General features: G+C 39.8%; 1 protein-coding gene across 2 annotated transcripts in view; it reads right to left on the reverse strand.

Annotated features, from left to right (window-relative positions):
- The window catches only part of LOC121328102 (pyridoxal kinase-like), a 145,924-nt gene extending 120,346 nt beyond the window's left edge, over nt 1–25,578 (reverse strand). For both annotated transcript variants that reach the window (XM_041272591.1, XM_041272590.1), the window contains exons 1-2: nt 25,309–25,578; nt 6,539–6,593 (exon numbers count right to left, since the gene is read on the reverse strand). In XM_041272591.1, coding sequence (XP_041128525.1) covers nt 6,539–6,593; nt 25,309–25,389 — 136 coding nt within the window. In that variant the 5' untranslated portion in view covers nt 25,390–25,578. The remainder of the gene's footprint in view (nt 1–6,538; nt 6,594–25,308) is intronic.
- Between the last annotated feature and the right edge of the window lie 815 nt (nt 25,579–26,393).

The raw sequence follows: 26,393 nt of genomic DNA on the forward strand, positions 1-26,393 counted from the left end.
AGAGCAAAATAAAACAATTAAATAAAATAAATCTCTAACACAAAATAAACGCTAAGGTCATGCTTAGCAGCTGCCTTCACTGATCCTTATATTCTTTTAAATTTAGTTTCTCCTCGCTCGCTCGCTCGCTCTCTCGCTCTCCTCCATACAGCCACCCGGAGTGCAGAGAGCTGCAGGTATTTATGCAGGTGACCATCTCCCGATTAGCAACAAATTAATCACTTAATTCGGGATGACCACCTTCTGCACGGTTTTATAATGTGGATGGGGCTTCCCAGCCACGCTGCAAAACAATAACAAAACTGAAGGCACAGCTACGCTGTTATACAATAAATAATAAACAAACAAAACACACGGCGGTTCGCCGTCATCTATAAACAAAAGTAAATAATAAATAAACACAAAACACAGTACAGGGGCGGAGGGTAAGCCCCGTTCTAAAATAAACACTGTACAGGGCTGCTCGCCCTGTTACACTAGCATATAGAGACCTTCGAAAACTGTTCCACCAGGTAACACATTCAGGTTTTTCAAAAGGTGTCACAGTGAGATTTTTGAATACCTCTGCTTTGTTTATCTTGCTCAACCACCTCTTATGAAAAGCAAACCAATCATTTTAGACACTGACGTGCTGTGGCTATTAAAATCCTGAGCTAAAATGGACACATTTACAAGTTTCAAGCAAACATGTGCCTGGAGGCAAAAGCATGCTGGGGAATACCTGGCACACATGTATGAGGATGGGAGTAAACTGTTTTGCAGACCATGCGTGTCATTTCTGAAGAAACTATCAGAGCCCTCTGTTTCCTCTACTTCAACGGGAAAGCAGGGTTTTAAACACCTGACCCACAGTTCTGAGAACATTTTTTTTTATTATTATTTATTTTTATTTCAGGTTAATTTTATAGTTTATAGTTGCAGTTGCTCACTTTCAAAGTATTCCTCATAGCAGTAAAGGGTTAAAACTGCAAAACGCCAGTATTGATCTGATAATTTATTTTACTGTTCTATCTGCTAACAGTGGCCTCACAATATTGTTTTTGGAATTAATAAGTTATTAAAGTTTCAATACATGTTTCTGTGGTTTCATTCTGCTATTTGCTTCAGCATGTACTGTAATAAACTTTGAAAACAGCCTCATAAAAATAAAGAAATATACAAAGAACTGGGTTGGTTTTAACTCTTAAAAGGGTAAAGCAGAATTCATGAATTTCTGTTGCAGAAATCATGGACCCTTGCCGCAGAATTTGGAACAATTTGCTGCGCTTTTCACGGGGGACTAAATAAACCTCAGGCACTTGTTTTTATGTCACTGTGGCAAAGTGCCCGACCCTGCTGGTATCACTTCCCCCACCAGCAGAGGATGAATACCTGCTGGTATCACTTCCCCCACCATCACGAAGAGAGAAGCTGGAGATTCCTCTGCCTCCATCACCATCAAGGGGAGAGGTGCAGGAGCTGCCTCTCCCTTCACCAGAAGGACCAGGACTAGATGCTGGCAGTCATCAGCAGCCTGTGCATAGGATGCTGAGGGAAGCACGGGGAAGAACCCACTGCCGCAGTGGCCGAGAAGTAGGCCAACACCCGGAACATATTGTAATTCTGATATAAAAAAGGTGAGTACCAAAATCACAACATGCCTATAGCACAGGGCGTCACCAGGGCTTCAGCAGAGAAGGGGTTAAAAGGACCTGAAAAAATAGCAGTATGGCTTCCATGAGACAAGAGATGGGTTCCAGCCCATGAGACAGACACCAAGTTTGGAAAACTCCCCATTTAAACCTGTACTGGTAATGGGTACAAGCAACCTTGGCATTCTGGAGGGTTGCAATAACCTCATCTGAGAGACCAAGCAGGATAAATGCAGCCACTCAGGGGCGAGACCCAGAGCTGCAGGCTGCAGCTGTCTGAGCAGGTCAAGACGCTCAAGCAGCTCCCAAAGCTGTCCACCCAGGAGCTGGACCAGTGCCGAGAACCAGGCCCTCCAGGGCCAATTCAGGGCTACCTGGAGCACCAAAACCTGTTCTTGTCTGATTTTCTCCAAGCACTGCAGTAGCAATGCCAGCGGTGGGAAGGCATAAAGCAGAGCCTTGGGCCACTCATGGGCCAGGGTGTCTATGCTGAGTGGGTGCCAGCCCTTCAGCAGGGAGAACCAGAGGGGACAATGAGTGGATTCCTAGCTCACGAATTTAGCCTGAATCCATCCTAAACTGTGGGGCCCACCTTTTGAAAGTAGGTCCGTTGTCCAGTTCATCACCTCTTGTAGATGAACTGAACTGCCTTTAAAGACAAGATGTTTTCATCGGCCCAGCAGCAGAAGCTTGTGGGCGACACAATGGAGGCTGGGGGACTGGAGACTGCCTTGGTGATTTGTATAGGCCACCTCTTCCATTTTGTCCATGCAAAGTACTGCATATCTCCTTTGTAGAGGCACCTGGAAAAATTCTGCAGGGCCAGGTCAACTGCCTGCAGTTCCAAAAGATTCATGTCCATTAGGCCCATAAGCTTTTGGACAGTGACAACCTTCAGTGCCACATTGGGTTTGAACAGATCCAAGCAGGCAGTAGCTTCTGGACTCTGTTGACCGACAAAGTGGTGATTATGGACCTGGAGTCCAAATACACCCCCAGATAGATGGCTGTCTGGGAAGGTGTCACCTAGCTTTTGAGGTGGTTTACTGAAAGCCCCAGTCGTTGCAGGTGTCCAGTGACCAGCTTCATGCGTAACACTGCTTGAGTGTGTGACTCAGCAAGATATCAGTCATCCAGATAACTGAGAACTCTAATGCCTTTGAGTCTTAAAGTGATTATCATAGCATCAATGCACTTGGGAAAAGGTGCAAGGCGCTAGGGAGAGGCCAAATGGCAGGACACGGAACTTAAGTAGGGGTCTACTTCAATCGCGGTAAATTAATTTATTTTTCACGGGTAGGTTGCAGAATAAAATTAGGATTTCGTTGACATTTTGCAGACCTGTTTAAACATTAAATAAACCTAAGTACTTTCAGAACACTATAAAGCCTAAAATTAGTGGTACTTGCTTCCTCACTAAAACAGAATGCTGTCATTTGTTAAAGGCAAGCATGCAGCATCCCCCTGCAGTTGACTTGCCCATTCATTGACTGCACGTCTGCATCCATCGAAATTGGTTGGAAGTGTAAGGCAAAGCTTTGTCAAGTTATACAAATATGGAACTCGATTAGAAAAAGCCCCAAAACTCAGTTACCAAAGGGCATCTGGCATACTTTAATAAAGGCAATGTATGCAGCACGTTCGTTGTCGTGTTACTTGTCCCATCCGACAATTTATTTTATTAGTACCGAGTCAAAACAAAGAAAAGGTGGCTATTCGGGTCTAAAATTCCAACTGTGAAAAAATAAGCAGCAGGTTGAAGAAAGGTGGCTGTGGCATTTTAGTACTGATTTAACTTGCAGACAGGAATACTTTTTGTCTGGGCTAACTTTCCAGTTTAGTTTCTGAAAGCTGTTTATTTTAAGTTCTGTTCAGCAGCCTCTTGTAGCCTTTTGTTGTGAATCTGAAGCTAAATAGTGATCGGTCATATTTTCTCCTGACACATTAAGATATGCAAAACAATTACCTCAATCTGCATGTACAGTTTCTTTGGGAAATATCTTGAAACTATCATCAGCCGAAATATACTTTGCTTTTTCTGTCGTCCATTTCTACTATTTTACCTCCAATGCTGAAAATTAGATTGTAGCAACCTAAATGCAGTACCAACTTTGTCCCACCCTACTACTGCACAGTACAGGTCACAGGTCAAAGCAGTAAAGACGCACTGATAGGCTGATTAAAACTTTGTTCTCATTTGAATAGTAAACAACAACATTAACCGCTTTTTGTAAATGCTATTTGTGGACCTTTTTTTGTTGTTTTTTGCTTAAATGCAATGCACACAGGGCGGTGAAGGAAATAAAAAAGGGCTAGCTACAGATGGAAGATACATAGTTTGCCTCTCTTGCGTTGTGCAGTAGTTCATTTAAACAAGGTTTCTCTCCATACTTGTCCATATGCATTGGCCCTAAAAGAGGTGAATTTCGCAGTGAACCCTCAATTTCATAATTTCCGCGAAACTGAGATTTAGGTAGACCCTTACTTATAAGAGGTCCCCTGAAAAGCAAACCGCAAGTACTTCCTGTGGCCGGGTCTTATCTGGATGTGGAAATAGGCATACTTCTAGTTCACCGTAGTGAACCAGTCGCCTGATCTCTCCGTCTGCAACAGCTGTTACATTATCAACATCAAGAACAGATTGAGCTGTCTCTGAGGTTGAGGATCAGTCTGAGGCCACAATTCCATTCCACAAGGATCAGGGGTCACAAATGGAGATTAGATAAAGGGGCATTCAGAACAGAAAACAGGAGGCACTTTTTTGCACAGAGAATCATGGGAATCTAGAACCAACTCCCCAGTAATGTTGTTGAAGCCAACACCCTGGGATCCTTCAAAAATCTACCTGATGAGATTATGGGATCAATAAGCTACTAACAACCAAATGAGCAAGATGGGACGAAACTTTCTTATGCTCTATATTATAGGGGCGCTATAGCGCCCCTATAGTTAGGGTTTGACCTTGGATTCAATGTTAAACTCAAATTTGTGCCCTTTAAAAACTTTTGATGGATTTGCCTGATAAATGGTATGCACTGTACCCTGGTGTAGATGTTGACAGTAGCATTCCAGTGCGGTTTTTGAGATAGTTTTTTCTTTTTCCCTCGTCCTGAGCCAATACGGTTTGAAATTTTAAACTGAATTACATTTTTTGTGGTAGAACACGCTAGGGTGACTGAGTATACCTGAGTTTGTTTTGTGTTTCACTTTTATCAGTTAAAAAGTTATTCACATTTTCATCCACCATTGTTTTCAATGGGATTTCTACTTTTTATGGATAACAAAAATGTGGCCATCACGAAAAAAGATCTTTTGTCATCTCAGAAAATTCCTTTTCGTGAGGCTACCATCTTCTTCAGTTTAAATGTTATAAGACAGCACCTAGGCTGCACACAGACACAAAGAAAGGAAAACAGTCTTTACAAAAATCTTATGCAAAGACTGAAAGCACAAAATGATATAAATAGTTTAGATAAATAAGACTATGTTAAAATACACTCTTTAACAACACCTACCGGTATAAGAGACATTTGCTCTGTGGGTACTATGGCAGATTATATTACTCCTGTGTGAACAGTGATGTCACATTCAGGTGAATCACCAAGACAATCATAAGTATGGATACCCATTGCTTATCAACAAGACAGGCAAAAGCCTGGGGGCTGGCAACTATGACTAGTCTTGTGTATAAGTTTAGTGCAACTGCGTGGTGTAGGTGTGGGGGGGAGCAGTTAATTCTTGGTTGTAAAAACTACCTGAATGAAGGACAAGGATGCCTATACAGCTAAATATTTGTTTTTGATGAATATGGATCAACCTCATTAATCAAATAAGTAAAATGCTCACCTTTCTGTTACATGTACTGTAAACAACATTTCTGACATTAGTTTATTGTTTTAATGGCATATAGGGAAGCTTTAACAGGATCATATTAATACATTGTTGTGGAAATTAACATAAATACAAACTAATCATGCTATAGGGACTGTAATGTTATATTTTTCGAAAACCTGTTACTTATTTTTTAATGACTGACTGTTAAAAAAAAAAAAAAAAGGAACAAATCAAGATCAACAACCTAACCTTATCAAGGATGACCAGGGCAGTAACAAACCATTCTGGACACTGTTTTTAAATATCAATACACAGGGGGTATGGCTAGCAATGTGTACTTATTGAGCAAATTGGCAAACAAGATAGACTACTGAATATCTGCAATTTCCTTTCAAAGTTTGTTTAAAGAATGGATGGGTGAGCATTGTGAATCTCCGAAGGTATGTAACCAGAATCAACATTCAGGCCTGTGAGGCCACTAACCTCTTAGCATTACTCCTCTGCTTTTACTAGATGACCAATACAAATCTGCCTGCAATATAACACTGGTTTGCTAATGGCTACAGAATACCGCAAGATTTGTCAATTTAATTGAATGACGTGCCTTCTGCATCAATTGGTTAATAACAAATAAATCTACTTCAAACAAAACTGATAGAGTTATGTGGTTTAAACTTGTCAGAAAATCCTGTTTTAGCTTTACAATGAACAAAAATCAGGAACAATTACTGAGACCACAATCTAACTTCCTGTGACTTCATATAACCTTACTTGACCAAACTTTTTGCATACAGAGGCTCCATATACAACAAAAAATGTAGTGTATGTAAATATGTATGAGAACTTCCACAATAGCCCTAACCCTGTCACGCCACTGAAGTTATGCATATTTAACATTTACACAAACACTGTATGTCAAAATGGCCTCCTCAAACAGTTAATCAATTGTCCTTCTTTAGTGTGTTTCAACATGGTTGAGTTTCGTGGCAGCGTTCCAACCATGTCTTTCACAACCTGGTCAAAGACCCAAATCATCAGGCACCTGAAAGTAATAAACCTGACTGTCATTGTACCTGTATGGTTGGAAAATTGCACAGAGTTAACAGAGTCCACTTCAAATCCCAGAACCTGAGAGAAACAAAAACAAACAAGAAAAACTATGCATTAGATTTCAGTTTAAACAAAATTAAACTGATTTTCAAAATCATATTTTTTTTCTTTTATTTAGTCTGGTGGGCACTTACAGTGCATTTACACTTACAACTCAGACTGAGCTGGCTTAGAGTCTATCGCATTTAAAGATTCTTTTCATTTGAACCACCCGTTTACACTTGAGCACAGACTTAAGGTTTTAACCCCGTATGTGAGCGCATAGCCCCTGAACTGTTGTAACGGATATCTACTTAACTTAGTTATCTAGGGAATTAATCCCAACTACTAATTTTGTTTTAACTTGTATTCCAATTATTGCTTCCAAATGGAATAACTACAATAGAAATACAAACAATGGACTCTATAGAGTAATATCCATTGAATTCAGATCTATCAATCCTGGTAAAAAAAATGTAACATCGATACAATATTATACTGCATTATTAATTAGTACAGTGCATAGTAACAGATCAAAAACAAACGCAGACACTGGTTTAAGAGTATAACTACCTCAATTTATTTATAGCACAGACTAACAACACAAAATAGACAATTCCTAAATACTAGTGGTCAAACTAGCAATGTGAGAAGAAATGACATTTAACAGTCAGTTTTGCATATCACACAACCTTTCAATCCAGAATATGTAATAACTTGCACGGCTCGCAAAATCGCTCGCTCGACGTTCGGGGACAACCAAAATAATCTGTCGGGCATCGTGTTTCTTTTGGCTGCTTGCCCGACGGGCAATCCGATTTTTTACTCTAGAACAAGATAACAGTCTGTGCTTTAATAAAACAGCGGATTCCACAAACAGATCATCCTGATAAAACACGTTCAGAGGGATCAATCTTTTTCATTGGTAGTGCTTGAATGATTTCCGGGGAGACGTATACGTAGACATTGCTGGTGACCAAATCCCGCGAGGATTGCTCCGTGTAACCCCTCTGACTACTCAAGCAATCCTATCTAGTCAGCGCGCTGGTGTCACATGACTGTATCTGCTCCAGAAAAACGAAGGGTAAAATAGGCACTACGACAGCCAAAGTATATACTTTTATATTGAAGGCTATGATTGTTTAAACAAAGTTACGGACTGGAATTACAAGCTACAGTACTCTGTTCACCAAGATTCACATTTTGTTATCTTGTTGTTACCTTTATGAAATCGTTAACGTTATTTCCCAACCCAGGTCAAAAAAAAAATCGAATATAGTTTATTATCACTGACTCAGATTTAGCACGTATGTTGACATCGCTTTTTTTCCATTTCTTTAATATGATTAATAAAATGTACCGGTAATTTTATTTTAAATGTATGGTGCTTGCTTATAACTTATTGTACCGAGTGCAGCAAGTCTCAGGTTCAAACAGTCAGCCGAGTGTAGATACAGTATTTACATCATTGATATAGGCATTCATTATACGATTAAATACTGATGTTGGCTCGTACAGTTCTATGCAACCGGCACGGCAAAGCAACATTATTATTTATTTATTTTTAAATAAGGAACCAAGATTTCAATTAACATTTACAATTGAAACAAAACTGAAACTTTTTTTTTTTTGAAGGGGGGGGGGGGGGGGTTGTACTGTGAACAGGATATACCCAGATTACTGGATGCAGCATGCCACAAATAGGTACTGTTCTTGTAATTCTACTTTTATTCACAATCTCATTGCTATTATTATTATTATTATTATTATTATTATTATTATTATTATTATTGGTAGTAGTGACAAATACTGTGCTAATAGAAAATCAAAGAATAAAACAGTACTAATATTATTAATTTAGCGAATGCCTTTATCCAAGGTGACTTCCTTAACTTACTCCAGCATCTTCTATTGTTCATTTTGGATTGTCCTTTTACTATAGCGAACAAAAAGGCTTTGGACTCAAACAGGGTTGTTACAGCGAGGGTGTACTGTATTTAGTATTTGACTTGTATGTTTAATATACAACACTTGAACACTTTAATATATAATGCATGCACATTTATTATTTCATTTTTGTTATTTTTCACCTCCTATAGTGTTTAACATTTAACAGAGGGTATAAAGAAGTTTGGATCACAATCCAATAGCATCCCTTACAAATATGTAACATACTGCAAGTATACTTGTGCCAAAATTGTCTGGTTTTAGTATACTATTGATACAATTATACCAGTCTATATATTCTACTTGCAGTATACAACTTTGTATATTCTTCTTGTAAATAATGTAACACAGTTCTCAAATATTGGACTTACTTCTCTTTTGCATTTATGCATTGTCTCTTGCTAGATGTGCACCTCCAGATTCTGACAAATACTTTTAGAAAACCAGGAGCAATTTCTGCTCTGGATCAAAAAGTTATTACGCTCTGCAGCTGTTCGCCAATGATCGAAAAACTAGTAGAAACTAAAAAAGTCTGGAATTTTGATGTTGAAAAGTGTATGAACCCTGAAGTGTATGATACTGTACCTATATTGAGTGCAGTGTACATTGTACAAATATAGGTCAATCATGGGCAACTTGACATTTTTTTTGGACAACAAAATGTCTACAATGGACTGCCCGAAGGGCAAGTACCATTACCAAAATTTTGTGAGCCCTGACTTGCATTAATATACACTGAACAAAAATATAAACGCAACATGCAACAATTTCAAAGATTTTAATTTTTTAAGATTTTTTAGTTACAGTTCATATAAGGAAATCACTCAATTGAAATAAATTCATTAGGCCCTAATCTATGGATTTCACATGACTGGGAATACAGATGTGCACCTGTTGGTCACAGATAACTGTATATATAAAAAAAAGGTAGGGGCGTGGATCAGAAAACCAGTCAGTATCTGGTGTGACCACCATTTGCCTCATGCAGCACGACACATCTCCTTCGCATAGAGTTGATCAGGCTGTTGATTATGGCCTGTGGAATGTGTCCCACTCCTCTTCAATGGCTGTGCGAAGTTGCTGGATATTGGCAGGAACTGGAACATGCTGTCGAACACGTCGATCCAGAGCATCCCAAACCTGCTCAATGGGTGACTGGTCTGGTGAGTATGCAAGTCATGGAAGAACTGTGACATTTTCAGCTTCCAGGAATTGTGTACAGATCCTTGCGACATGGGGCCGTGCATTATCATGCCGAAACATGAGGTGATGGTGGCGGATGAATGGCACGACAATGGGCCTCAGGATCTCGTCACGGTATCTCTGTGCATTCAAACCGCCATCGATAAAATGCAGTTGTGTTCGTTGTCCGTAGTTTATGCCTGACCATACCATAACCCCACCGCCACTATGGGGCAGTCTGTTCACAACGATGACATCAGCAAACCGCTAGCCCACACAGCGCCATACACGCTGTCTGCCATCTGCCCGGTACAGTTGAAACTGGGAATCATCTGTGAAGAGCACACTTCTCCAGCGTGCCAGTGGCCTTCGAAGGTGAGCATTTGCCCACTAAAGTCGGTTATGACATCAAACTGCAGTCAGGTCAAGACCCTGGTGAGGACGACGAGCACGCAGATGAGCTTCCCTGAGACGGTTTCTGATAGTTTGTACAGAAATTCTTCGGTTGTGCATACCCACAGTTTCATCAGCTGTCCGAGTGGCTGGTCTCAGACGATCCCGCAGGTGAAGGAGCCGGATGTGGAGGTCCTGGGCTGGCGTGGTTACACGTGGTCTGCGGTTGTCAGGCCGGTTGGACATACTGCCAAATTCTCTAAAACGACGTTGGAGGCGGCTTATGGTAGAGAAACGAACATTCAATTCTCTGGCAACAGCTCTGGTGGACATTCCTGCAGTCAGCATGCCAATTGCACGCTCCCTCAAAACTTGAGACATCTGTGGCATTGTGTTGTGTGACAAAACGGCACATTTTAGAGTGGCCTTTTATTGTCCCCAGCACAAGGTGCACCTGTGTAATGATCATGCTGTTTAATCAGCTTCTTGATATGCCACACCTGTCAGGTGGATGAATTATCTTTGCAAAGGAGAATTGCTCACTAACCGGGATGTAAACAAATTTGTGCACAAAATTTGAGAGAAATAAGCTTTTTTGTGCATATGGAAAATTTCTGGGATGTTATTTCAACTCATGAAACATGGGATCAACACTTTACATGTTGCGTTTATATTTATGTTCAGTGTACATTTCAACAAACATTATTAAGATAAGGAATCACATGCTTAATGTGCGCCAATTGAAGTTAATCTGAAAAGTAGAGTTCATATTTAATAGTTATGCAGCAAGGTTCCTAGTGTTGCAGTCAGCAGGGATCCTGTTTCAGTAGTTAGTTGCAGCTGGATATCTTGTGGAGACTTCAATAGAGGGAAGTTCAAACAGAACCATAATGTTGCAAGCAGGAACAGGATGCTTTAGACGTTGATGCACAGTCATGTGGAGATACAAGACCACGAGTACCCAATTCTTATGGATCTCAGAAAGTGCACTCAATTACTTGAGTGGAGAAACAGCAGTTTCTAGAACAAAGTACGATCTTGCTCATTGTCATTGGAAAGCCCCGAGTCTGTACTTTTAAACAAGCCTGAACAGGTAGGTGGCTTTTACGGTGGCTGAGTAATATGTGCGTAACCGCCGGCACCCTGAAATGAATGGGGCAGTCACATGTTAGTTTTTCTTCAGAATTTAAATAAAATGCTTTCAATTCCTCTTCCGATCACACTAGAAAAAACTGATCAGCTGTTCATTCAGTCAGTTCATTGTTTGTAATCCACTGCAGTAATTAGATATTATTCGTCTTGGCAAATGTTATTAATATTGTCCATATTGCAACTGGTATTGTTGTTGATTCCGCTTCTGTATTTTGGGGAGGGAAAATGTCTTCATGCAAGAGATGGTCAATATGGTATAATCGGGACCGCACTACAGTTTAGGGGCTATGTGCGCACATATGGGGTCAAAGCCAGCTTAAGCATAAATGGGGTGGCTTAAATGGGAAAAAAAACAACTTTTAATCTGATTGACCCTAAACCAGCTCAGGTCTGAGTTATAAGTGTAAACACACCTTAGGAGGGCAGAAGTATCAAGGGAAGACTTCCATCATGAGGACAAAGGATGTCATTCAGGGTTTTTTCTGGCTCAAAAAGAGGCTTAGCTGGTGACTAAGCGCAGTCAGTCCGACTTCGTGTCGCGGTCAGTTTAACACCCATGCCCCTTCCTGACATTCAGATTTGGCTTATATAGGTCCAGGAATGCCAGATTTGCCTGGAGTAACATTATAAAACCTTTGGTAGGGCCCAGTTGAGAAATTTTGGTCTTTTTAAATCCCATTTTCTGCAATTTTGCATGAGCTAATGACCAGTTGAACTAAAAAAGAATAATTCTGACAAAGATATCATGTCATATGTGGGATTTGGCACATCCCTTCATGTAGAAGTGTTCAGTTTACCCTGTCAGCATCAGCAGATGCTATTATGATAAATCACAAGACATGCAGGGCTCTACGTTTAGATTTTTAACTACTGGCTCCAGGCCACTGAGCAAGTGTTTTTACTGGCCCGGATGCAATTTTGTCTGGCCCAATACATTTATGTATTTTTTCATGATGTTTTTTATTTTCAGTATGTTTCTAACTGTGTATGGTAACCAAAGAGAGCCCATGTCTCAAATGTTAAACTATGTTAATGTTAAACTATTGTAATGTTGCAATGTATTTTCTATTTTGGCCAGGTTACAAGATTATGTTATAAATATTATTTGTTAGAATTAAACAGATGTAGAATATTTAGGTTGCTATATGATAGGTGTAATTTTATTCTGAATACACTATTATTTGGTGGTTTGCGCAATATTATGCTACTGTTGCTTTATTTGGAAGAGACACGCGCTGTGACGTTGCTGCTCATTGAGAAATCTCGTCTTGGTCATTGTTTGAACACTTTGAGAACCCCGCTAAACTTTACCGCCTTACACTGTTATGCTGTCTGCTTAGTGCACACACATTTGCCTTTTTTTACTCTTGGTAGTGTAAGGGACCAGAGTTCAGGTAATCGAATACACAAAAAGGTTGCGCCCTGTGTATTTAAATAGGAAACTATTCAAAATTCCCATCCCTATAATAATAAACACTATTAAAACATATTCATAATACAAAATAATAACAATCCTACTTAGAGCGTTGTCGCTTGTGTAGCGTTGTCGCTTGTGTAGCCTCTCCAAGTCAGCAGCAAATCTTGCTGAGAGATACCAACGAGTCCTGGAAAGATTCCGAATGGCATTTTTGACCTGAACACATCAGATCCCAAATCAAAAAGTTAGACAATTCGATTGCGTATCTGGGTATCCATCGGGACATCTTACTGTGAGACTGGATATGAGTCGGTCACTCCGACTGCTGTCTAGATATTTTATTTTATTTTGTTGATACAACCAATTTAACCATCAATCATCCGAGCTGTCACGTTCTTTACTTTCTCAACGAAAGATCAATTTGTCCATCTAATGTTAGTTTTCACCACGGCCGTTAACTTTTGTGATTAATTTGCCGCTTCACCGTCATCTTCTACCACTCGTGCACTCTTTCCTGGTCTGATGAACTGAGCAGTTTTTCCCATCTTGTCCATTGCGACTACAGTTTATCTTTCTCCTTCCAATTCACCACCTACTCTCCTCCGAATCCACTCAGTGACAGCAGAGGCGGGAGTTCACTCGACTTGCCTCACTCTACTGTCGCTACTGCTGACCGCAGACTTAATGGAATGACGCGCGACCCCTGTCGGAGGGGATGACCGCATTGCATGAAAATGCACTACTTGTTCCACCCTTCTAAAAATACACTCAGTCTCCTGCATTGCTTAATACACAAAACCCTTGATTTTAAAAGTAACCTTATAAAACACATTTTAATTTTATTACATGTAAACACTGTTCAGAAACATCAAGCATTCACGTATAGCAATCTTGATCTACACAAGGTACTGGTACAGTCCATAGCTCCCTGGTTAATGTTGGTATCGTCGGCACTAACATGTGACTACACAAGTTTTGTGGTTCAGAGTTTGAATAGACCTGTTAGAAGAGCCATGTGGAGAACACAATAAAGACTTTGGGTTCATTAATTGTTCACCTGTGTGGACAGCCTATTCATTTATATTTGTAATAACAGCAAGTAAACTGGTGTCAAGTAAACATTTTAAAAATATCACAGGGATACAGAATACAAGAGGTTACAAAACATTTCTTTGTTGTGCTCTGCAAGATAATACTAGCAGAATAGGCCAATGTATTAAGCTGTGTTAACGCCATTCAAAAATAAAATGTAACAATCATATGGATTTTAATTATTCTGATTGTGTTTATCATGTTTAAATGGTAATATTAACAGCTGATCTCTTTAATGGTGTAAGAGTTGGTACCGCCTCAGTGAATTGAAGAAAAAAATGTATCCCAGACACCAAAATCCAGAAAACTGAAATTAATACCTAGTACAGTACCAGTGCGATGTAACTGAATACTGCCCAATTCTCCTACTGCAAGTCATTCAACATCCCCCCACCCCCCACCCAGAGCAATACTTCAATTGGGGGAAGAGGGGGAATGGCAACTCAACAATAATACCAGAACTGGTGTTGTAGGAAATAAGTTGATTGCACAAGCGCAGTAATGCAAAAGTAGGCAAAAGTTAGGCGGGGCAACAGTTTGATTAAAGGGGAGGTTCACTGCATGGCTTTTTATTTTTATCTGATCGTTTTATTTACAAGACTGTGTATGTTGGTGTGTGTTCGTGCCACTGTATTTTCATATGGACTTTAAAATGTGTGATCGATGACTCTTTATATGGTCAATTGTTTTAAAACCCTGTCTTTTTATGTTTGTATAACATCGTTGTCAATCAGATGTAGTTTATGTGTGATCGTGGAGATTTATTTATATATTAAATGATTTTACACGTCAAAATGTTGTCAATCTTCAACCAACACTAAAATGTTTTAGTAATATAATCTAATGACATGCTGCATCCGTAATATTAGTATGACAAGGTCAATTTTTTACATTTTAATATTAGTATAGCTTTAACTTTACTGCAGTTTAGACGTGGCAACGTAGGCCTACCACTGCCAGTTTAAAAAAAAAAAACAGTATCTACAGTGCATTGTTTTGTCTGCATGTCTTAAGCATTAACATTTATTGTTACATATAAAATTATGTTTATTTAAAAATGGTTCTAGGTTTAAGGTTGTGGTTTTTAAATTGGGATAAGGTGAAGAAAATTAACCACAAATAGCCAGACAAAATGTTTTTTTTTTTTTTTTTTAAAGGAATTGTGTCGTGTACAGGCTGGAAATTAAAAAAATAAAAACATCTATCATACTGTTTGCACACAATACATTAACACAAATGCCATATTCTTTGTAAACGTGACAGTATTCCTTGCAGTAATATATAATATTACTAAGGGATAAGATTTCTACTATGTTAAAAAAAGGACCCTGTCAAATCCTCTATAGATAGGACAAATACACAAATGAAAAACATATGCATAGGTAGATATCTTTGTGGTACTTTGTGGTAATTTGCGGTAGCTTTGTGGTACTTTGTGGTAATTAGTAGGACCCAGTAGATATTGTTGCTCATATGTCTTACATGGTTGTTGCACTACAGGATTTTACCACTTTTTTAAATCATACTGATATACAGTAGCCTATATATATTGAACTTGTAATTGAAATACATCCATGATGATAACACTATGTAACACAATTTTTGTTCCTGGGTAGTAAGTGTTATTTCCTAATTGCTTATGCCTCAAAAGTATAGAAAATAGCTATTATTCCCCACAAACTTTGCTTTTCTGACCAGGACAGTGATATTTTGAAATGTACCTATTTCCAATGAGAAAACGGGCGAATTTGTGTCTTTTCGTTCATATAAAGTCAACAACATAAATCCAACATATGAATCCAAATTAACATGTATTTATACTAAAGTAGTACAAAAATGACTACAAAAGATTTAGAAGTGAGTAGTTTTTCGAGATTTACGATTATACTGTAAATCACTTTCACGAATCAGCCCCTAAATGTAGTCTCCCATCATGTTCTCGTTATACTGTCCTTGATAGCGGCGTTCAAAGTCCAGTATATCCTGGTGGAAACGCTCACCTTGCTCCTCAGAGTGCGCTCCCATGTTCTCCTTGAATTTATCAAGATGAGCATCAAGGATATGGACTTTGAGGGACATCCTACAGCCCATTGTGCCGTAGTTCTTCACCAGAGTCTCAACCAGCTCCACATAGTTTTCGGCCTTGTGATTGCCCAGGAAGCCCCGAACCACTGCGACAAAGCTGTTCCAAGCCGCTTTCTCCTTACTAGTGAGCTTCTTTGGGAATTCATTGCACTCCAGGATCTTCTTTATCTGTGGTCCGACAAAGACACCGGCTTTGACCTTTGCCTCAGACAGCTTAGGGAAGAAGTCTTGAAGGTACTTGAAGGCTGCCGACTCCTTATCTAGAGCTCTCACAAATTGTTTCATAAGGCCCAATTTGATGTGCAGTGGTGGCATCAGCACCTTCCGGGGGTCCACCAGTGGCTCCCACTTGACGTTGTTCCTCCCCACAAGGAACTCGGTCCGCTGTGGCCAGTCCCACCTGTGGTAGTGCACCTTGGTGTCCCTGCTGTCCCAAAGGCAAAGATAGCAGGGAAACTTGGTAAAACCGCCTTGGAGACTGTGACGGAGAGCAAATGAATCCAAATCAACAATCTCCCGCTCGACCGGTGAGGGCACTGTACAACAGGAGCTGCGGGCTTCCTACTGAATGGTTGGGCAGTTCATCCCAGGGACAGTCGGGAGCCACCATTTTGAAGACTCCTATGACCTCCCAGCCGTACTCATCATACTTCAAGGCGTCCAGCAAGGTCTTGATGCTGTTGTAATCCTCTTTGTGGTGCACAGAGTGAGCCAGGGGAAGAGACGGATACTTGTTACCATTATGGAGTAGCATGGCTTTGAGGCTCCTGGATGAGCTGTCAATGAAGAGGCGCCACTCATTCTGGTTACAGGCGATTCTGATTGCCTCGAAGAGACTGGTCACATTGTGGCAGAAGCAGAACCCATCTTGATGGGTGAAGAAGCTGGAAAAATGTTGGTGACGCTTCCTCTGATCTGCGACTTGCACACTTTCATCCAACAAGTTCCATTGCTTGAGCCTAGGTGTCAAAAGCTCGGCATTGGACTTGGTGAGACCAAGATCTCTAATCAAGTCGTTGAGGTCTTTTTGGTTGGGGTAGTATGGGTTTCCCTCCTCAGCTCCACCTCTGAAATTGTCATCTGGATCCACAACGTCTTCCTCGCTCTCTGACTTGCTGCTCTCTTCTAAAGATGGCTGCTCTCTCTCCGGAGGAGTGGGTATGGGGAGCTCATGGCAGTGTAGCACCGGGGCGATGGATGAAGGAAGGTCCGGATACGTGATAGCAGGTGCATTCTTGCCAGTCCGACGTTTGGAAGGGTCCACCATGCAGAAGTAGCAGTTGCTTGAGTTGTCAGTGGGTTCCCGCCAAATTCTTGGGATAGCGAACTTCATGGCTCTCTTTTCCCCTTTGTACCATCCTACAAAAATACATTTATTTCACCCATGACTAATGTGTAAGAGATTCTCGCTACATTTTTCATATATGATATATTTTTTCAATAACATTGAACATTGTAAAACATTTTAAAATTAAAAACTTTTACAATTTTAAAAATTTTAACAAATTTTATAACATAAAATTCCGAGCAACAATTGTCCATCTTACCTTCCAGAGTTTTTTTTGCAGTGCTCTCAGGTGAAATGAGGTGCCCAGGGTTTGTCTTGATCCCCGACAGGCATGCCGAAATATGCCTTGTAGGCCTCACACATCTTAGCAGATGCTTCCACGGAGTACTTTTTCGCTCTTGTCTTGATAAATTGGCTGAAGACATAGCAAAATGCGTCTTGCAGCCTCTTGATGCCATCTCTGACCATCTCTGACCATCTCAGAAAAATGCAGATATGTATCCACTTAGGCAGCTGGAACTAAACTGAACTGGTGGGCTTAAGGCCCCTGTATTTATACTACTATTTATATTACTGGAAAGTTCTAGAAAGTTCTAGAAGTTACTCCAAGTTTACTCAGCACTGAATCTCTCTGGAATGTTCTGGAAAATAGGTACATTTCAAAATATCACTGTCCTGGTCACAAAAGCAAAGTTTGTGGGGAATAATAGCCATTTTCTGTACTTTTGAGGCATAAGCAATTAGGAAATAACACTTACTACCCAGGAACCAAAAAAGTTCATTTTCTGTCCTAATTATACAAAGTACTGTGTGTAAAATAAATTATATATATTGAACTTGTAATTGAAATACATCCATGATGATAACCAGTCTCCGGTTCATTTTCTGTCCTAATTATACAAAGTAATGTGTGTAAAATAAATGAAGCAACAAAGTGCATAATAATAATAATAATAATAATAATAATAATAATAATAATAATAATAATAATAATAATGTATAAGCAACATGTTTCAAGTACATCATGTGATTGATGTGCACCGTGGCCTTCTTAGTAATCGCAGCATGGAGCTCAATTTTTTCCATTACTGAAACTAAGTGCTTAACTTTTGGAAAACTCGCTCGCATCTCTGTCCATTCAGTAGTGCTTGCCAAAACAAGAACACCTCCAGAAATGCAAAATAACTTTAAATATGTAACGATGCTGAAGTTGGCTTCTTATTCGGCCAGCTTCTGGGGAATTTCAGGGGTTAAATCACTCTGGGCCACTTATTTCGAAGTTGATTATCACAGAGGGGGGAACTCCTCTATGGCACCCATGGGCATTTACCCCAGCCCAAGACGGTTTTGATACGAAAACAGCAGGCAAACATGGCACAGATAGCACATTCCAGGTTCTTATTCGCAGACAGCATATGCAACACAAATTGGATAAGTAACTGGGTATTTCAGATGTTAAATCGTTTTGGGTCACTTATTTCGAAGTTGATTCTCACAGGCGGGGAACTCCTCTATCGTACCTATGTCTATTTACCCCGGCCCAAGACAGATTTTGATACAAAAACAGCAGGCAAACATGGCACAGGTAACAAGGTCACATGCTTTCCAATTAATGCAAATTGAATAAGTAACGGGTGTTTCAGGGGTTAAATCGCTTTGGGCCACTTACTTCAAAGGTGATTCTCACAAGGGGTGAATTCTTCTATGGTATCTATGTCTATTTACCCCGGCTCAAGACGGGTTTTGATATGAAAATGGCAGGCAAACATGGCACAGATAGCACATTCCAGGTTCTTATTCACGGACACCATATGCAACACAAATTGAATAAGTAACTGGGTATTTCAGAGGTTAAATCGTTTTAGGCCACTTATTAAGAAGTTGATTCTCACAGGGAGGGAACTCCTCTATGTCCCTGTGACAGAAATACAATGAGTTCTGGTGATAAATCTCCCTCTCGACCTGTGAGGGTGCTAAATAGCGAAAGGGGAAGTATCTGGACGGGCTGGCCTGACAGTTCGTTTCCGAGGTCGGGAAGTCGGTCAGCCTGGATGGAAGAGAGACTCTGTTGCAGGAACATACTGACCCGGAAGGTAAACGAGGTAGCAGCTGCAAGCAATAGAATTTTACCAAGGGATCGTGCAGGGTAGCATAAAAGGGGCCAGAAAAAGGCTAATCTTTTCCTTCACTTGGGTTTGCGCTTTAACCTGGAAGGACTGACAGAGCTGCAGAAGTGACTGCCAGAGAACGTAAAAGAATATTCGTGAGTGTTGTGTTTGTTTGTATTGTCTGTTAGCAACTGTCTGTGTTTATTGAACCACCAGACAGCTAACATGTATCTGGAGCTGTCGCTTTGGGCCAGCACAAACTGGATCATTATTGCACCAATAGTCACGAAATAACATTGCTTATCACCTACCACAAGCATGACCGCATGCACCCAGTGGAGCAGATACGTCTGTGATTATTGTTTGGGACTGTAACCCTGTTGTTATCTCCTGCAAAACACATCGTTGTGTATTGCCGGGATTACAGTTAAAACCACTTTCCAACCGGATTACAATTGTGATTTCTTCTGCACTGCATTACCTCTACACCTGTTCACAATCACCAACCACTTTGCCACAGTCACCAATCGGTATTTACCCCGGCCCAAGATGGGTTTTGATAGGACCACGGCAGGCAAACATGGAACAGATCAGATATTCCAGGTTCTTATTCGCGGACAGCAAATGCAATAAAAATTGGATAAGTAACTGGGTCTATGTCTTTGTATGTGATTACGTCACCTGTCATCCCTTCTGCTGCCTGCCCCCGTTCATGCTACACTCTCCCCTGCTGCTGTTACTCCAACCCTGTTTGAGCCAGCGGTGCACAGTTATTGGAACTAGCACATTGCAATTATCACGCAGATATTGGTATATTCAAACGAATTAGGGCTTTCGCCCAATTCAAATTTGATTGCACTATGTGCATATTGAATGTCCACCTAGAATACATTTGCATCACATGTTTCTAATTACCGATGCATTACCATATGCTAATAGGACCGCATTAAAGAAACAGAAGGAAGGCAGTGTGCTGGACAGAGGTGAGTGTATGTTTTCACAAGAGGCTTATTGCTTGTATGTTTTTTCCGCAAATTGACTATGGTGGTGCAGTACATAGGTTTGCATCACCATCAACTTTAGGTAAACTGGACTTGCTATATCATGCAGCATTGAGGTACAATACAAATACAAGATTTAATACTCATCATTGTATATTATAGGCTGGACTTCTTTGGCTTTGCGCAGGTTGAAGCACTGGTATATTCTGGTATATTAGGCTACTCAATGTAAATTATATGAATATACTTATTTAAATGAATACCTTATAGCTTCCCATAGTAACCATAGCCTCAAAACTCATTCTTTTTTGCATTTTAAAATCCCAAATGCTTACTGAGGCTGGTAAAGGATACTTTGCAAACTAAAGCTGCAGACACAGATATCTTTATTGCAATTTAAGAGTAAACTGCATGATGTCGTGACTGAGAGTTGTAATTGTTTTAAATAGTTAACTGCTTGTGTGTATTTTGTTTTAAATGTGATATATTGTTTTAAATGTGATTTGACTGTGTCATAATTGTATTTTATTGTGTATTTGTTCTTGTTGTCCGATTGACTTGCTGCTACCTGCTTGGCTAGGTCTCAATCGTAAAAGAGGTTTTAATCTCAATGTGACTACCTAGTTAAATAAAGGATAATAAATAAATAAAGGATAATAAATAACTGTTGATCTACTAAAAAAAAAAACGTTAAAATAAAAAAATAGGAAGATATTGCAACCAGAGCCTACGTAGTCTCCTTACAGCACCAGAACATCTCTCCACACGGTATTTGAAAAACTACACAAAGCCTTGTGCACTGAAGAAAGTAATGGCCACTTACCAATCTCAGAAGAGGGATCAAAACCAGCTCTAGTCAGTAAACTGACACGAGAATTAGGTAAGAGCACTCTCAAAAACACTCAATAGCATGATTCTACCATGGATAAAATTTAATTTGATGATAAAAACTGACAAATGTGGCAATTTCGGCAAAAGCAATCTATGACCTGTCTCAATGAAGTGAGAGAGAAAATGGCGATGTGCTACTGTGAGGACGTCCCTCTTCAACAGGAGGCGGGAGGGATTTCCCCCTCACAGCAGGGCCCTGATAGGGCAGCTTTTATATATATGCTCAGTGATTGACGGTCAGGGAGGCTCTTCCTATTCGGTATTGGTTGTCATTCGAATTGAAAGGGAACTTTTAATTATCATTCACAGACGTGTGTACAACGAGTCCCTGTGTCTCTCATCTCCAAGTGGAACAGGTCCATATCTGCCATCTCTGTGAAAGTGTACAAGAATGGTACCATGCACTACTCTTCCTCTTCACCACCCAAATGTACATTTTGATAGTTGAGAATGGCATTTTCCACATCACTCTTCTCCATTGCAAGTACTGATGGCTCCAAGACATTTCCTAAAACAGAGGCTTGTTTTCCTCCACCCATTTACTTGCTGCAAGAGCGTCCTTTATTATGTGATACTCCTATAAAAACAAGTTTGACCTCTGAAATAATTGGGCCGTTTCGTGACAATTTATTTGCTCAATTGCTGTTAAGTCAGAAGGGAATTAAATAGTGCCCTTTTAGCTGTATGCATAGCACTATGAATGAGGAATCATAAAATATGTTTTAGATGACATAAGGATGTTGTTATGAAACAAGTCAGTTACAAAGTAGTTGTTTTGCAAACAGCAACACTTTACTATTGTGAGCCTATAATGAAGCTAGCAGTAATTACAATATTTTGTTAGTGTATGTAGATTATTATGTCCCTTAACAGCTCCCGTAACTAGAGAGTGGAGAGAGAATGCTGGGAGAAAAGGAGGAGGAGTTGGGGTTGCACAGGAGACATGGTAGAGGGCAGATTGTTCCCGACTGCATCCCAGTATCCCTTTTATTATTTTATTACTGTACTCATACCACAGTTTATATACTATCTGCTGACCAATTGCTTTGTGTTTCTACTATTGCTAAGCCTTTATATCAGAGTCACTGTTCAATAAAAACTGACCAAAAATGTAAGCAAGATCAAGTGCCTTGACTGCTTCTTTTGTCCACACTACGGATCCCCGATAACCGAAGGTAACCCAAGGCCTTACATATTTCTTGGTGGCAGTGGTGGGATGATAGGTGACGTAATCACATGAAAAAACATAAGCCCGATATACGCTCCTTGCAAAGGAGCTGGCTCTTTTGTACAGCGGTATTGCCGCTATGCTTTAGTGCGAGAGGTCCCGGGTTCGCGCCGCACTCTGCTTGTCTGTGAATTGCCTCGCCCTGTGTGATGCGCCTGTCTGTGGGAAGCAAAAACGCTACACTATTATTAGTATCATATGAATCGTTATTTTTATACAGCGCCTTTCATAGTGGACCACCATCACAAAGGGCTTTACAAGATACAAGACTAGGGTGTGTGAACTATGCATCAGTTGAGGAGTCACTTACAACAACGGCTCACCCGAAAGACAGAGCACAAGGAGGTGAAGTGACTTGCGTCATGGTTCCCAAAGTGAGCTGGGAAATGAAGTGGCTGAGCTGGGTTTGAACCAAGGGCTTTTGGCTAGGTGTCCCATTATTCATGAATGTCTGTGTTTGGTCATAGGTTTGACTGTAATTAAGCAGCACCCTGATGAACGGAGGTAATCTAAAAACCACCTGGCCCCATAATTCCTCACCAAGACAGAAGAAGTTTGTAAAGAAATGAATCTGTAAATGAAATGTTAAGCCTTTACTAAATGAGCAACACGGTAATACAATAGTAAAATTGCATATTGCATATTTGTATTTACAGTAGTTATTGATATGGGAGCTCAGGTATAGACTTATAGAATAAAATGCAGAACGACAACTAGATCAAATATTATCACACCATGTAGCTCGACTGCATTTATTGCAACTTTTAAAAAATGTGTTTCCTGGCCGTCAGCTCACAGTTGCTGTAGACACTCTCCCTGCATAAAATATTATTACACCGAGGTGAAAAAAAGTTTCTATTGAAACTCAAAACTCTTTGACATCAACTTAATCTGACGAAGGACTTGGTTATTTTGGTTACTATATTACATTTTGAGTTCACACCTTGTTATGGAAGACAGGAGTAGTAGTGCATCAAATCACCTAGCTGGGGTAAATACCAATGAGTGACATAGAGGTGTTACCCCCTGTGAGACTCACCTTTTAAATAAGTGGCCCAAAACAATTTAATCTCTGAAACACCCTAGTTACTTATTCAATTTGCATTAATTGGAAAACATGAGGCCTTGCTGTGCCATGTTTGCCCGCTATTTTCATATCAAAACCCGTCTTGGGCCGGGGTAAATGCCCATGGGTGCCATAGAGGAGTTTCCCCCTCTGTGAGAATGAACTTTGAAATATGTGGCACAGAGTGATTTAACCCCTGAAATTCCCCAGTTACCTATTCAATTTGTGTTGCTTCACTCACAGGATGTGAATAAGAAGCTGGCCGAACAAGAAGCCATCTTCAGCATCGTAAATATGTAACCCATTTTCATAGTTAACGTTTGTTACACAAACAGAAATACACACTAACATCACAGGCTATTTACAAATGTCATTTTAAATTATGTATTTGTTGCTAATATATATTACAGGGATATTCACATTCCCTTATCTAGAGTCATACAGTTGAATATATCTAATCTACTCATTTATATAAATTATACTTACAAAATTCATTTTAAATCATTTACTGTTTGTTAATATATCCGATAAACTTATTTTGTTTGTTAATATATCTGATCCACTTATTTCCCAGCCTAAGCTTGTAGAACCTCCCCTTTATATTCTAGCTTGATCAACTTATTTCCTAGGACATTTGTAAGAAATTAAAGTTACTTTCACCTCTGCCACCATACCTCCCACTGATAGTTTTGCATCTACTTCCTTTCTTGTGGTTCTATGACGTCTTTTATTTATAATGACCAGAATTCTCTAATTTTCCACTCTTTGTGCTGGCTGTCAAGCACCTTCGTGTGTGTGGTTTCAGGCATGTGATGCAGTAATCTGCTCATGCATTCCCACCAGCTTTACACCAGACAGTGTGTGATGTGATGGAAGTTATTCACTCAACTTCTGAAAGAGACTCAGTGAGACAGTCAAGGTTGAATCAAACAAGTTTATGGCTCAAGGATTGCAAACCTGAGAACACTCTCAACACACGCGGGTGTTAGGAAAACGAGCAATGTTCTGACTCCGCAGAGCCAGTAAGCATAATATATACCTTGTAATCTACAGTTATCACGAGCCAATCACAGAAGCTTAACTCAATATTCGCGGATAGCAACAACTTGGAAGATTAAGATGAGACCAATCATATGCAACAATAACAACTTATTTAAATTGCAAGCACCCTAAAATCATACTTTATTCTAAGTAAGTCGTGACATTTCTGTGAAGGGTCACGGTTGCAGATTGCGGTACTCAGTATCTTTCCATCCCTTATATGGGCCACCTGCCCTGCAGCAAGAAAGAGGAAGTATGTTCACAAACAACTACCGATAATAATACATTATTATTATATGATACCTAAATCTTATAACCTGTAATAGCATTTAAACATGAGCATGGAAACCCTAAACAATCATAGCAGTAGCAACATTGTAATTTTCCCACCACAGTGGTTAACAAATACCACCAGAATGTGACGCAGACACACACAGATGCATACAGTAACTTTTGGTTTCTTTAAAAATACAACAGGTATGACACCAGATCAGAATCGCAACAAACACTGAGGCATCTTTTCAGTTAGACCTGTCTATTATTATTTGGTTTGCTGTAAGACAGATATGATGGAATAAGATAGATATGATGGAAAGAGTAACATACCATACCACACAACACGCCAAGCGGTAATGTTATATACATACACACACACACACACACACACACACACACACACACACACACACACACACACAATTTTAATTACAATTAGTAGTAGTAAGTATACTTGCAGCATGTGACCTTATACATTTTACATATGGTACAATTCTCTGGTAACGTTAAGTTATAATATTTTCAAAATAATATTACATTACTGTAAACGTTACTCGCAAATACTGTAGACAAATATGTGTTCTTACCTGCAATGGAAAAGATGCGGATTTGTTACCGACATACCCTCTGACAACATGACTTTGAATTGACAGCACCCTGCAATCCATGTTGTGCGAGTTTTAAAAAGACATATACAGAACAAGCAATTTGTTAAGCTGAGTATTAGCTTATGGTCCTACTTTCAGCAAATATGTTTGAGATGAGTAGTATAAAAAATACTATGGCAGGACTGAAGGACATGCAACACAGAAACACACATTCACCAGACAGACAAAAATTCTTCAGGCAATTAAGGCAGACACCCAAGACCTCTTGCATCATGAGTCCAAAATTCAAAACCATTAAACGTCACCAAAATGTCAGGGTTTTTTTTTTTTTTTTGCAAATAAATATAAGTTGTTGACATGTTTATCTTCAACCCACGGACTAAATTAAGTTGAATTAAATCTGTTTTCACTGACAGTGATCATTCTCCTCCCCCTAATAATGTTTTCTTTTTTATCTTTAAAATAAAATTCAGTAGGGACATATATTTACTGAAAATTAAAAAAAAAAAAAAAAATCTAGTGTCGCAGATCTCAAATCATATACACTGTCTTTTTGAAGTTTTACCACTCGATACTTTGTAAGCAGATGTAATACTTTTTAGCATTTTGTTCTGAAGCGGTTGGTGTTGCAAGTTCCTGGACAACTACAATGAGAACTGGGGGTCCATCCTTTTGGGTGTCGCGTTGTAAAAGTCTTCTATTGGTAGTAACGGTGTATTATCAACTCTGTCCCTGCTTTGTTGCCTGTAATGCGAATTGCAAGAGGCAGAAAGCGCCTATCAGGCAGCCTCGCCATACAGGCAGGGCCAGATTAACCCATGACAGTGCCCTAGGCAAACAGACACTTCTGGGTCCCAGCCTTCCTATGTGAATAACAACATATAGTCCTATATATCCAGACGTCCCATCCCCTGTCATGGCAAATCCCACCCCCAAGTCAGGTAGTGTACGAGTCACGTGACGATTAGGTTTCGCGATGCCAAGGGAGGATAGAGTAAAACATATTTTACTTACTCAAAGTTAAGTTTGCGTTTTATTGGCATTTGTTCATATTATTGTTCATA

The sequence above is a fragment of the Polyodon spathula genome, chromosome 15 (assembly GCF_017654505.1).
Source record: "Polyodon spathula isolate WHYD16114869_AA chromosome 15, ASM1765450v1, whole genome shotgun sequence".
Classification (NCBI taxonomy): Eukaryota; Metazoa; Chordata; class Actinopteri; order Acipenseriformes; family Polyodontidae; genus Polyodon; species Polyodon spathula.